Raw genomic sequence first — 15,558 nt, forward strand, 5'->3', positions numbered from 1 at the left:
TTTTTTTCCCTTTTTTTTGTGTTTTTTTTTGTTTTTTTGTTTTTAACTGAGCAAACAATTTCTCTGACCTAGAGTCTAAGAATCTGTTTTCCACACAGTAGCATATAACACTTTACTTAGCTCTTACATGGTGTTGCCTTACTAAATGGCTGTCAGTAACTCTGAGTCTGAGCAAAGTCCTTTTTTTATTTATTTACTGTTGCTTTTTTTTATCTCTGTGATAACAATAGATAACAGCAAATTTCTGTATATATTGAACTAAATCACATAGACCTAGATTTCTTTTTTAGTTAAAAAATAAAAATATTTTATGTTTGTGCTATTATTTTAGTAAAGTAGCCAACTTGTAAGAAGATACTGCATTTACTTCTATAAAAATTTACCTCTTACTATAGGTGGGATTTATTTTGTTATCTTTTATTATTATCTTTCAAATTAGTAGGTTGAAGTACAGTCTATCACCAAAACCTAATATTCCATCTTCTGCTTTTCTGGATTGATACCTTACTATATAGTTTATTACTTCCTTTCCTCTGGCAAATTTTTCTTTCTCTGTCTTGTGACAGACCCTTCATCAATGTTGATTGGAAGCAGATTAATTTAAACATCAGATCTTCAAAAGTCATATTGGATTTTTATCTGCCTATGACTACCTATTTACTTTCAATAATATTTTTATGGGACTTGTTTACATTAATACTAAAACTACCAAATATTGGAAATCAACATTCAAAACTTGTAAAAAAAAAAAAAGAAATTAATCTTCTGTGAAATGAGGCCAAGGTCTGCAAAGATATTGAGGTAGTACATGAGGGAAATAAATGCCTTTTTAATTTTTTCTTTCATATCAAGGGCCATTCTGGGAAATTAGTTTTTATTATATTTAACAAGACTGGGAAGATAGAAAAGTAATTTGACTCATGGGTTGGTTTTTATTAAATAGGCTATTATAGGGTGGCTATAGTGAATAATGTAAATAATTTAATATATGGCAAATCAACATCTTGAATTACAAACAACACTGAAGCACGGTCTAATAAAACATATTCAGAGTATTTGTAGAGAGGTTATTTTAATACTAACAACTTAGGATTTTCAAACTAAATTTGTGGAGAAATGTACATGTGACAGTTGAGTTCTTCCCATTCTTTCAGATGGTGGTTGGTTGGTTTTGTTTGGGGGTTTTTGTTGGTTTGTTTTAGTTAACTTCATTGCTTTCATGTCTCTGATGGGTTTAGATTTATGGTCTTCTCTAAAATAACATAATTAGGGATTAGCAGTTAGTACACAACAATAATACTTCTTAGCTGAGCAATATGATACCAATGCTTCCATTAATGCTGTTTAATTTTACAAGGAGTTTAGATTTTATTGTGTATCAGAAACCTCATGTTTTGCCACTTTCTAGAGTGTTGCTCTAGACACAGGACACAGACAACACACAGAGCAGGGCTTGCATGTGTTACCCCACCTCTCCCTTCTTCCCAGGCCCAAATCACTTTGTTCCTGGTTTCTCTCCCTCCTTCCCCCTAGCAGCACAGGGGGCAGGGGATGGGGTTTAGAGTCACTTCACAGGCTGGTGGTTCCTGCTGCTCCTGCCTCCTCAGGAAGAAGGATTCCTTACAGTCCTGCCCTGCTTCCCCACGGGGTCCCTCCCATGGGATAAAGTCCTCCACGAACTTCTCCTTCATGAGTCCTTCCCACAAGGTCCGGAGTTGCTCCAGCCTGGGCTTCCCACAGTCACGGGCTGCTTCAGGAACAGTCACCTCCCCTGACACCAGGGTCTTCCACAGCTGCATAATACAAGTCCACTGGCAGCAAATCCTCTGGCCACAGAATCCAAGTCCAGTGGCCAAGTTCACCCCTCCTGGCACCTTCAGGGGATGTTCCTCCATGTTCGTCCACGAGTGCAGGGGCACAGGTGCCATCTCACTGTGGGTTGCAGGGAAACTTCTGCTCGGGCACCTTCTTCCCCTTCTTCCTCACCAACCACCAGCACCGCTCTGTTTCCCCAGCTCAGCTCTTCTCCCCTAAGTGCTCTCTCTGCTCAGGTCTCATTTCAGTTCTTTCATATGTCAATCGCTGAGGTGCATCTATTGTCCCTCTAATGGCTCCTTGGCTGGGTTCCGAGTGGGCAGCTTCTCAGCTTCTTACGGGAGCCATCCTTGGGGCCCCTGCCCTGCTACCAAAAAGCCACCAAACCAAACCAGAACATTTTAGTAAAAACATGTGCATAAAACCAGTGAACACTGGGAAACATAGTTTATCTTGATATAGAAAACCAACCATACTTGTAGTCTGATTTTAATAATTAACTGGTATTGCTTCTTATCTCTGTCTTTCGCCTATATTTACTGTTTTGATTTTTTTTTTTTTTTTTAAGTACAGATGGTTTCTCCCCAAGTATATATTTGCAACATTGCCCGTATAGTGACACCTCAGCTCTCTAGCTATAGAAAACAATCTGGGAAGGACAGCATGAAGCTTTGTGTTGGCTTATTTGTTCCCAACCTGTTCCTATATTTACTCCAAGTATTTCAGTGCTGTTGGATTTGAACTATGCCATTCACTGATTCTTCATTTCTAATCTTGTTGGCACAGAAGAATGTGCTTAGTTAAAAATCTGACTACTTTCAATGCAAATCAGGTAATCAAGTGTATTGATGATAAATGTCTTCATTATTTTTCTTCACTGTATATGTCTCTTCATGCATACTTGGACTCAACGGGCAACTCTGAACACCTTATAAGAAAAAAAATGCTTATAAATATCTAGATTCAAGAGGACAAGAAAGGTTAGGTATCATTAAAATGGTCAGTTTCATATTTTCACTATTGCTTCTCCAGATTGATAACTGAACTTTAAAACAGTTCAATATACTGAGATAGCTAATGAATTAATTAAATAAATAAATAAATAAATAAATTGAGAAGCCAGATGCTGAGGCTTGAGTTGTTTTGTTTTATTTTATTTTGGCTTTTGGCTTTATGTGTGTCGGTGGGTTTTTTTGGTTTTTGATAGGTTTTTCATTTTGCTTTGTTTTGTTTTTTTTATTTTTTAGGAAATACTCTGTTTTGACTGACTGACAAGATACATACCATAATAATTTGATTAGTGGGTCTGTTCTTTCCTTCCCTTCTTTCTACCAGTGTACAGAACTTGGATTTTAACAGCCTTTATAAGTGTACATATGTGTAGCGTTACATCACTTGTGTTACTTTTTTTTTTCACCAAAAACCTGGCTTCTGGTATTTTTTTCAGTTGTCAAAAGATCTTCCAGAGAAACAAAAAGAAGTAGAGCTTCTGCTAAAGGATTTCATCGAACTTGATCAACAACTGAATCAAGTGATACTGTGGGTAACACCTGTCAAGAACCAGCTGGAGCTTTATAACAAAGTGGGTCAGCCAGGAGCTTTTGATATTAAGGTAAATCTTTCATTTCGAAAACACATCAGGATATTTAGTGTTGTCAGTTGCAACATTAGCTATATAGTTTGTACTAACACTATAGCTTTGTGATGGAAGTCAGCAATAGTCCACAGATGTTCAAAGTTCTCTGAATGAAGGAAACCTTTTATTTTCTTCATTAAATGATTTCTAGTGATAGGGAAGTTTAGAACCAGTTGTTCCAAGGTGAAACATAAATATAAGCTATTATTTTTCCCACAGTATATACATGAAACTACAGCCCTAAAACTTAATGCATGAAATTTAAATGCAAAGTCAGCTAAAATTCAGAGTGTCAGTGCTGAACTAGTTAAGCCATTTCGTTCAGGTTAATATGACTACATGAAAACCAGACTACTTAGGGCCATGACATGAATCTTATATTGCAAGGAAAATTATCTAACTGCACAGGTAAAATTCCAGGAATCAATAACACTGATTGTCTAGTAATTGTGAGCAAAATATTTGTAATCTTATCCTTCATATGCATTTAGGTATTATTAAAAAAAAGGCTTATATAAACATTGGGTGAGGCCACAGAAATTAAGGATTAAAAAGTACTCATTAGAATAAACTGGCCTGCTTGATGTATGTTTAAACCTATTGGTCTTGCATTTTATCCATCCATATATGAGTTTATGTTCATTTAAAATGGGAAAATATTTAAAATATAAGAACTTATTGAAATCTATCCTTTGGTTTATAGGAGCTCAGTATCTTGTTCACCTAGATAAAGATTTAAAATAATACACTGAGTTTTTTATTGATTATGCTGATGCAACTTTCAGTGAAAAAAAGAAAAAAGTGGTAAATATTTAATATTTTTCTTTCCTTCCACAAAATAGAATAATACCTGCCTCTGATCATGTGTGGTTATTAAATTGACTTTAACTTAGTTACTTATAAGAAATTGTTTTAATGCCAAAACACCTTTTATGTCGTACAATCACATTATATAAAACAATGAAACTCAAGTGCTGTTGCAGTCCTATAGTTGACAGAATGAGTTCATTCCCTTTTTAAAAGATAAAATTAGTATAGCTCTTTCCATGCCTGTGTATATACTGAATGAGTGATGGAATTTGTCTTTCAAGAAAATGATTTACCCTTATTTTTCGTATTTTAACAAAAAAAATAGATTATTCACCCATATTTTTATTATCTTTTTCCCATTATTTTCCCTTTGTTTCTAGAATTATTCTGCAGTTAAAGTTTATGTAAAATTAAAGCAGGGGTAATTTACTACAAATATAAGAGTATTGCTTTTCATAGTGCTTGGGAAAGAAATGTTCTGCTTGAGTCTCTCAGTATATAATATAATATATAATAATAATATATATATTATACATAATATATAATATTTCTGAAAACTGTTGAAAGAATAGAAAAAAAAAATACAAAATTGTAGTCCTGTTCTGAAGTGGTGGGATGAAATAATCTAGGTCTAGAGAGGACAGGGAACAATAAAGACCTCCAAAAAAGGGCAAATAGACTTTCTGTTTGCAAAAGACCCTATCGTATTTCTTTCGTGGAAAAAAAATATATAAAAATATATTTTAATATATTTTAATATATTTATGTATCTTTTAATATATTTATATTAATTCTATATCAAAACTCGGCCAGTTTAAGTTATAGATATAACAGCTAGTTCATAGAATCATAGAATCATGGAATCATAGAATCTCTTGCACTGGAGGCTCTATATTAAATATTTCTGAAGGCAAATGGGATTTGTACAATTCTTTTAAGGTTAGGGATAAGCATAATAAGAGTTTTGAAAGAGTTATTAATGACAAAACACAAAGAAAAAGTGTGTAGATATAATTAAGGAAAGCAGCCTATTTGTGACAACATGAAATTTTATATTCAACTTCAAGTATGTATTTCAGACCTATACCAACATACTTTCCTACATTGGGTCAAGCATACGGATGTTTGCATTATTATGTTTATGTGTAATTTTAAAGTATTTTTCTCTATAGATAATGCTAGCTTTAAAAAAGTTAGGACATTACATGATTACCTGTGGAAGAGATGTATTCAAGAAACTCTTTTTGCTCTCGTGTTTGCAAGTACTGTATAAATATTCAGCGTTTATTCTACCACCATTTTAATTCCTTCATTAGTACCCAGAGAACACTGAATTATCTTCTACAGGTTTCTGTAACTCCTTTTTTCAGAAACAAGCGTGACTCTGATGATCACGTAATAGAATTAAAAGGTTATTTTTAATATTCTTAGAAAAGAGATGGGATAAGAAATTTTACAAAAAATCTATTCAGATATTCTAAAAACCTGGAAGGTATGAAGACGAGGTTTAACACTGACAGTCAAACTTGTGAATATAGCACTTGAATGAAAAAGAGCAGGTTCAGTCCTCAGGAAAACCGGACTATTTTCTTATAGGTTTTAACATAATGGCTTACAAATGGTAAATTTAATTTCAGTTGGGACATTGTCTTTTATGAAGTTTCTTTCAGTGTTCTTCATACTATTACTAAGCTTGCAAGGTAATGTTTTATTTCCTTTCTCCTCAGCCATTAAGTCCTCTCCTATCTCTTTTGTTTTCTGTTATTTATTTGGAAAAAGTTCAAATACTAACATGAGTATTTGGCAAGTATTTGGATATGGATTTTAAGTATGATACTTCACTTCTAAAAACCACAAAACAGTGAGTGTTAGAAATTTTATGGCCTCCAAAGCTAGAGAAGTACAGGTGAGGTGGCACAGGCAGGAGAGAAAGAAGATGGATCTAAGTTTGTTTGAAATTAATGCCTAGGGTGTCTTTATGAGTTATAATCTTATATTAAACTAGTAAGTCTGGTTTAAAGCAGGTTTCTTGCATTTTTACTTACCAGTAGCAAGTTTCAGTCACAGAAATATGTGGTTGCTGAAATTAAAACCTGATAATACTAGCTTGATAAACAGTAACTTGATACACAAGCCAAAGTGCATCTAAAACACTAAATGAAGTTACTCTGTTAGAATTTTCCAAAATAAAGTGGTTTATTTCTCTCAAGACTGTAGTCATCTTTACTTTTGGCATAAGTCTGTAATCTGGAAACTAACAATACATTTTCCTCCATGCATTCGTTTTCTTATCAGATAATCTGGTTTAACCTTTCAAATAATATTGATCTATATAATGCATGCATAATAAGTACACAAAGGAAAATATCTAAATTTCACTTGCACAATTCATGCTAAGTTGCAATTTATGTTAATACTAATTAAAAAACATGGTTTTTTTCTACCTGTGCAAAAACCAGCTATTAAAAATAGGCAAGAAGACCCTTAAATTTACACTTTCTTAGAAGAAAGATTCAATAAAAGCACCAGCTGTTTTAACCTTTAATGGTGGCATGTAAGCAGTTCTATGAGAGTAGCAACCAAAGGAGAAATTACTGCATATTGTTACCGAGAGCTTTACAAAACAATAAGACTTTCAAGACCCAAATGAATAATTGGGCTTGGTGTCAGATTAAAATTCCTTCTATAGCTTTTGAGACTATATCTATATTGGTAAATAAAAAGTGATCAGGACACTTTTTTGGCTTAGAGGTCAACCAATGCTGTGCAGCAGCGGTCTTAGCCCCCAGATAAGACAGTTGCAACTAAAATGCCCTTTGCTGCATCTGCAGCTCATGATAATTCCTGACCACGTCTGGGTACTGTCTGAGACAGTGCAGTTTGGCCCATGCTGGAAACAACACTTCTAATTCAATGATTATATGAAAGGGAAAGATTCAGTGTCACTGTCATTGCTCATGTTCTATGTTATTTGGCTGAGTCATGCAGTCCCCTTCTGCTTTCAGTTCATAGGTAAATTGATTTGTGTGATCTCAACCCAAGGTGTTAAATGTGTAATTGCATGTAACATGAGGTTATGGACATGGTAGCACTCATTCTTGGGACAGTAGGACCACTAACAATGCTAAAGTCTTTCATTGATTTGGCAGCGCTAGCCTAACAGTTGGACTTGATGACCTTAAAGGTCTTTTCCAACAAAAATGTTTCATTATGATTTCGCAGTTTATCAGTTCCCGAAGAGTGGTCATTTATGCCTCTGCCCTTGCACATACCCTTGCTGTGCTGAATCCAGACCAATACAACCACTGGCTGTGATTGCATCCAAACAAAGCCCTGCAGCCTCCTGGATTTCAAAATCCCAAGACAAGTGTTGTGTTTGCATTAGCACATGATGACATAGTGCATGTTCTTGTCCAACATGATATAATAACTTATTTAAGAAAAGGCTCTCTATTTATTCTTACTTTTTATTAACCCTTTATTAGAGACGTATTTGCAGGTGAATAATTACAAAGCATTATATCAGTCTCCTCCAGCCTTACAAAATATTTCCAGATGCCTAATACCTGTTGTTTCCTAGACTTGAACTGAAAGTTCAGTGGAAAAGCAGATAGTGGAAGGGGCTCCTTTTTACTTTGCTGTAATGCAATTAGGAAACAGGAGATAAGAAGATGCAGATATAAAGAGATAGGACAAGTCACCCTGGTGGAGCAGGACCTTGTGGTGACCAAGGAACATGCTGGGGCACCTAGCAGTCCGATGATGTCTGGAATGCTTTTAGTTATTTCAGGCTTTGGGCAACATCTTAGCTTCCAAAATATAGAAATATTTCGGTGTTAAAAGCAGCAAAAAAAAGTTTTAAAAAATGTAAACACTATGAAATTGCGGAAACATAACTTTTAAAAGCTATTAGTCCCAAGAAATATATTAAAATTGTTTACAGTATTTACTATACAATACAGTTTGTTTTCTTTCACCCCATTCTGCTACTGTCGCTCTACACTTACTTTGAAGAATTACAGTGTGGCTCAGGAAACCCTGTATGTTTTACACCAATTTAATTTGTCTTCATAATTTTCTCAACTGTAATTTAGACACTGCAGTGCCACAATTACAAAACCAGGCTTCCAGTTTCAAAAATCCTGAGCAAGCTTTAGTAACTCACATCTCCATATCTCACGTAAAGGATTCTTTATTCTCAGGATTTAAAAAACATCTGTTGCAGTATTTACTTCACTCATGTTGCTAATTCTTAATTACAGTTTTCTATTAAAAAAAAAACAAAACAACAAAACACAACAAAACAAACAACAAACCAACAAAATAAAACAGAAAATGAAACAAACCTGTCCAAATAAATTAACATTGAAACTTTGCAAGCTACCGATTTAAAGTACTGACTCCACTTCTACCTTGCTTGTTGAGCTCTCTGAGGGTAGCCTTGCTTCTTTGAAGTCTGTGGCAGTTTCACAGTATTTTGAGATATATTCCCCATGGTACTTTGGCAATTTGGGGAGTTAGAAATAAATGTATGGGGAGGGGCATATACATCTAACAGTATCAGATGCTAGACTAACAGGAGAGCAAGCTGTGTGGCAGTTGCTGAGGTGCAGATACACAAGAACTTCTAATAGGATTGTCTCCACCTTCCTCTTTAATCTAAACATCATTAACAAACATTCTACCTGGTATTCTTTTTGCCATAAGTATTAATATAAACAAAAACCCCTAGAACAAGCCCTTGTACACTGTTGGATTATTAACTTTTTTATGGAAGACCTGTTATAGAGAAACAGTCACTGCTATTGCATGATATATGGCAACCCTGCAGCTGACTTTGAACAGACAACTATTTATTATCAATCAGAGATGTGCATAGAATTAATACAGTTGGTTCACTATAAGGTCAAAAGATACTGTTCTGATCATCCAATCAGACCAGCTCTATAAAATAGTCCTTTCATCTTTCTGAATTATTTCCTGCAGCACACGTTTCTCAAAAACAAACCAAAACAAGACTGTTTTCTAATTTCCAGGTACAATCACCCACATATATTATGTATATTACTTACGTATATTACTTCAACAGCTGAGTTAAAAACCTGTGCATTTTTCCTCAGTTGAGTTTGCTTAGTTTCACTTTTCTGTCACTGTTTTGTTTGCCAGACTAGAGAGAGCTCAAAAGCTGCTTTAATAGACTGTAATAAAGTTTTCTCCTAAACTCTGTTTGTTAACCATCAGTACTGTTGTTCTAATTCAGACAAGAAAGCAAATATAGAGTATGTAATTATTATTAGTTAAAAAAGCAATTATTGTTGTGGTCAAAGGAATTATTTTCTGGTCCTGATAGTAATGTGATTATCTTTAATCACGAGCTTATTTTGGCTAAGTCAGCTAATCAGAGTCTAAAGAGGTGGCAAATGTTGCTGTAATGGAAGATATCGTAAATTCTGCATTGTCTCCTTTGAAATATATTTATATATTTATTCTGATACAGCCATCCAAATTTAATATACTTAAATGTTTTAGGGATATATTATTCTGAGGATGTGGGTATAAACCTACTTTACACTTGGAAACAGCTTTGCCTATGTCATCAAGGGCAACAGGAGAGGTACCTGAGAACTGGAGCATAGCAAATGCCACTCCAGTCTACAAGAAGGGCAAGAAGGAGGACCCAGGTAACTATAGACCAGTCAGCCACACCTCCATTCCTGGAAAGGTGATGGAACAACTGCTTCTTGGCACTATCTCTAGGCATATCAAGGATGAGGGGGTCATTAAGAGCAGCCAACATGGTTTTACCAAGGGAAAGTCATGTTTGACCAACCTTATAGCCTTCTATGAGGAAATAACTAGGTGGATAGATGATGGTAGGGTGGTAGATGTCGTTTATCTCAATTTCAGTAAAGCATTTGACACTGTTTCCCACAGCATCCTCGTAGATAAGCTGATAAAGTATGGGCTTGGTGATCAGGTAGTGAGGTGGATCAAGAACTGGTTGAAAGGAAGAAGCCAGAGAGTTGTAGTTAATGGGACAGAATCTAGTTGGAGGTGTGTGACTAGTGGAGTCCCTCAGGGGTCGGTACTGGGACCGGTGTTGTTCAATATCTTCATCAACAACATGGATGACAATGTACCCTCAGCAAGTTTGCTGATGACACTAAGCTGGGAGGAGTGGCTGACACACCAGAAGGCTGTGCTGCCATTCAGAGAGACTTAGACAGGCTGGAGAGTTGGGTGGGGAGAAACATGATGAAGTTCAACAAGGGCAAGTGTAGAGTTTTGTATCTGGGGAAGAACAACCCCATGTACCAGTACAGGCTGGGGGCTGGTTAGTAGGTCAAGAGAGATTCTCCTCCCCCTTTATTCTGCATTGGTGAGGCCGCATCTGGAGTATTGTGTCCAGTTCTGGGCCCCTCAGTTCAAGAAGGACAGGGAACTGCTTGAAAGAGTCCAGCGCAGAGCTACAAAGATGATTAAGAGAGTGGAACACCTCCCTTATGAGGAAAGGCTGAGGGAGCTGGGTCTCTTTAGCTTGGAGAAAAGGAGACTGAGGGGTGACCTCATCAATGTTGACAAAAATGTAAAGGGCGAGTATCAGGAAGATGGAGCCAGGCTTTTTCAGTGATGACCAGTGATAAGACAAGGGGCAATGGATGCAAACTGGAACATAGGAGGCTCCATGTAAATATCAGAAAAAATTTATTTACTGTGAGGTTGACAGAGTACTGGAACAGGCTGCCCAGAGAGACTGTGGAATCTCCTTCACTGGAGACATTCAAAACCCACCTGGACATGTTCCTGTGTGATGTGCTCTGGGTGATCCTGCTCTGGCAGGGGGGTTGGACTAGATGATCTTTCAAGGTCCCTTCCAAGCCCTTAAAAAATTAAATAGCTCTCTATTCTTAAAAATAACTTGTTTTGGGGTTTTATCCTTGATAAGCTTTGAATGACAAGAGGAAAGATGTCAACATTTTTGTCTATCACTTCATTATATACGTGCCAATCTGCAGTTAGAATGTAAGAGAAGAGCATGGCTGAGGAGTGGCAAACCTAGTGGTAGACAAATAAAAGAAAACTCACCCATTCGAGAGAATGAAATTGCTGACTGGACGTTGCTGTATCTTTCCTTCCATCAGCCTTCATTTGTCAGCTTCTGCTTGGCAAGCTGAGCCACATAAATCAGATTTTAACTCTTTACCTGTTACCTTTTCATTTTGCAAACATCCTTTTAAATGAGTAGTTTTTATATGCAATTAGAGGTAGTATAGTTCATTCACGTCAGCACTTGAGGAATACGTACACCAGAGATACATCTCACTGTGTCTGATTTGGCAAAAAGTTGAACTGTGGAAACTTCTAATGATGGAATATTGTTGAACTATTTAAACTACTCCTGTTTTCAATGTATTATTAGTATCTGCAGTAAATGTCACTTTAATCAACTTGTAGAACCAGAGCTTGATATTCTGTGCATAAATAAATTATTGTTTTTTCCTGGAATAATTTTATGAACTTTGAGGACCAACCTGCTTAATGTTTTATTTGTGAGCTTAAGCATTTAGATTTTCAAGACTGTATCCAGATGTGTTAGATGTATACATATATATTCCGAGTGCAAGAATATTAAACTATATTAGCTGCAAATGGATTGTGAAAAGTGGTAGAAAATTCCCAGTTAATAAACCTTGTAAATCTTTTAATCTGTAACAGACTTTGCAGCCTTAAGGATGGATTGCAAACATGTCTGTGTCCCAGTGTCTCAGGAGAGGGAAGATTTTTGAAAGGTGCTCAAGAAAATAGTAGATGACTAGTAAATCAAGACTTGATTTTGTTCTTGAAAGGATAAGCTTTTTAGGAGTGTGAGTGAGTTGCCTGGAAGTTACTGAGGTTGTATCTCAGGTTTGTCTTTTAGCTTACTCCTTGTACTTGAGTGGAAGTTCTTTCTAAATCATTGTTACGGGTTAACCTCACTGGGTAGCCCAGCCCCACACAGCTGCTTGCTTGCTTGGTGGGATGGGGTAGAGAATCAGAAGGGCAAAAGTGAGAAAACTCTTGGGTTGAGACAAAGACAGTTTAATAGGTAAAGCAAACCTGCCTGCACAAGGAAAGTAAAACTAGGAATTCATTCATCACTTCCCATGTGCAGGCAAGTGTTCACCATCCCCAGGACAGCTGCGCTCCATCACACATAGCAGTTACTTGGAAAGACAAACACCATCACTCTTAATGCTCCCCCTTACTCCTTCTTCCTTACAGCTTTTATTGCTGAGCGTGATGTCATATGGTATGGAATATCCCTTTAGTCAGCTGGTGTCATCTGTCCCAGCTTCGTCCCCTCCCAACTTCTTATGCACCCCCAACCTACTTGCTGGAGGGGCATCATGAGAAACAGAAGGCTTTGGCTCTGTGTGAGCACTGCTCAGCAATAACTAAGACATCCCTGTGAAATCAGCACTGTTTGCATCATAAATGCAAAACATAGCACTGTACAGGCTACCGTGAAGAAAAGTAACTTCATCCCAGCCATACCCAGTAAGTACATCCACATAAATCTGTGCTGTGTCGGATCCCCTGGGTTTGTTGTCATCTCTTTTATATTATATACTGGAACTAAGACAAGATGTGTAGCCTAGGTGGAACAGGAGCAGCTGTTTCATCTTGTGTCCTGTTCAACCTCAGAATGAAACATTCTAAATCTTACTCAATCTCAAAGAATTCTTCTTACTCAGCCTTTTCACCATCCAGCCAAATTATTAATTTTGCTTTATTGGTATATGACCACCATAGCCAAATTCTTTTCATACACCAATCTGCAGGTCAAGTCTTTACAGCTAATAATTTCATCTGTCTTCAATACCTCCAGGAAATTTCCTATTCAGAACAGAAAAGTGCAATGGATAGCTACTAATTTCTGCGTGGGAAAAAATTACTGTTTCATCTCCTTTAGATGTGCAGAGAAATCTCAAATCTCTGATAGTCAACAGGAAAATATGCTTTGGAAAAAAACATCCTTTCACTCTGCAAAGTGGTTAAGTTTGCTATTTGAGGCACTTTGTTCGCATGACTTAAATTTTGTTCCCTTAGTTACACATCCTTGTAGAGGCTTTCCTTTTACTTTTCTTTCCTTCCCTTTTCCAGTACCAGGAATAAGAGATACGTCAGGGAGAGAAATGATGAAAAATAGCACCGGGTCTTAATAGATACAATGTGTGCATCTTTTACAAGCTGTGCAATGGCTGCATTCATAGGTTTAGAAAGAATGTTCACAGAGCATTGTCTTTCTATATAGAGATGCATAAAATATTCAGGAAGTTATGAAACTTTTTCATCTCTTATATAGAAAGGAGCAGAGGTACAAGCTTGTCTCTCCTTGAATTTTATCAAGATTGATCTAAGTCTTAATTCAGGAAGTTTAAATGCTGGCAACTTCTTTTTTCTCTGGTAGATTAGGTCCCACCTCAATATGGTCACCAAACTGCTAATAGCATGTATTCTAATAATATTGTGCAAATATCTAAAGTGAATGCTATTCATTGTACTGTCTGACCTACCATCAAGATGCAATACTCACTGCCATGTAGCTCAACTTTCATGTATTTTAATTGTCTCCTTCATTCTTCTTTGCGGTAGTTTAGCTTTTTAGTCTACTCCATGAGTAGGAATGTGCAGAGCTGATCCAAAAGAAAAAATGAGGTCACATATTTAGAACCAGAATTCTTGAAGATGGGAATACATTCACATTTTCTAACCACTTCCCTGTCTTTACTTGTGAGGAAAAAATGAGATACTCAGAACCTCACAATTTATTTATAGCTTTCCCCCTAAAATATTTGGGAATAGTAACCTGAAAGATAGGCATGAATATTTCAGTGAACCTTGCTGGAGCTTCATAAGAAAACCTACTTCACAGAATTCTGGTTACAAGTTACTCTCTTCCTTATCTAAAAGACAAAAAACCAAAATTAAATGTAATTTCTACTGTCATGTCAAATATATATAGGGATTTATGTCTGATTATTTTAAAAAAAACTTATCTTTGAAATATAAAGCCTCCAAACTATTTTAGATTTTTGATATAATATACTTGATTGTTAAAGATCACTGCCTTGTAATGAGTAAAGTGAAGGGAAATTGCTTGCTACTTCCGTTTTCCTGTGAATAGATTTTCTTCTTTTATCTTCATTTAAAGTACTGTCTTGATAAAAAGAGGTCATGACTTTGAAAACAATTCACTATATAATTTCAATGTTGTTTGGTTTTTTTTTATTTGAAGGTTGTAATTAAGTTTCCATTTTTGCATTGCACTTCACCATGAAGATACAGGTTTAATCATACTGAGCTTCTCCTACTGCCCCTGAAGAAAATGTCCCATGGACATAATCTCATGGGGTAACCAATCCCAAAAAGTTTTACTAGTATTACCAGAGAAGGTGAATCAGTGCTTGTGATTCTTAATGTAGACCAATATACAGTCTGAAATGCAGCAGATACTTTTATAGATAGCTGTCTGGGCCTCCTAGTACATGTGCAGCATATGTCAAACAGCCTGTCTGTATCTGCTAGGATAGTTACCATCTCTTGAAATAACATATGCCAAGCCATCAAACTTTCTCTTCCACTGGCATACACACCAGAGGTTTAATCAGTATACTGGTTTCAGCTAGAGACTATGAATTTTCTATATTCTGAGTTATATCAACAGACTTTCATAGTCCAGATGGGGTTGTAGACAAGTCCCTGCCATTTTTTCAGCTTGCAAATTTGCACAGCAGGTTGAGCTGGCATGTTGTTGGAAATGCAAAAGCCAATGTGGCTTATTCAGCAGTAGGCTTTCATCAGTTTGGGTGCACCAGTTTAACACTACTGATGGTACGTCATGGAAAAAAAGGTGGCCTATGATTCTTGTTGTTTGTACATGTTTGAGAAACAGCAGCCCCTGATGATGATGTATTTTAATTTTCCATATGTGTGAAAAGTTTAATTAGCATATTCATCACCCAGCCCAGAAGTAGCATTACAATTCCTTTCATAAACAGTTCATAAAGTGCACAATTCCAGTAGAGTTAGCTCAATCTCCCAGAGACAGTGCTGTGTCCTCCCACAGCAAGCAAAGCAAGTGTGGCAGAGGAGTCAGTGATCTTTAACCAGAATTCTTACAAAGCTTTGCTGTTCTCTAAAACATGGACATGATGGACATGAGCATGGACAACTCCTGTTAACTTTAGTAGTAGCCTAGCCTCTGCTATCAAGAGCAGATATCAGACCCTGCTCTGGGAGGATGCTGTTGTCTT

At 36.4% G+C, this 15,558-nt stretch overlaps 1 protein-coding gene across 1 annotated transcript in view; it reads left to right on the forward strand.

Annotated features, from left to right (window-relative positions):
• DMD (dystrophin) overlaps positions 1–15,558 on the forward strand; it is a 909,379-nt gene that overhangs the window by 543,961 nt on the left and 349,860 nt on the right. Inside the window, exon 47 of the mRNA XM_010004489.1 lies at positions 3,263–3,427. Within this exon, the coding sequence (XP_010002791.1) occupies positions 3,263–3,427 (165 nt within the window). The remainder of the gene's footprint in view (positions 1–3,262; positions 3,428–15,558) is intronic.

Source organism: Chaetura pelagica, unplaced genomic scaffold (genome assembly GCF_000747805.2).
Source record: "Chaetura pelagica isolate M959 unplaced genomic scaffold, ChaPel_1.0 scaffold308, whole genome shotgun sequence".
NCBI lineage: Eukaryota > Metazoa > Chordata > Aves > Apodiformes > Apodidae > Chaetura > Chaetura pelagica.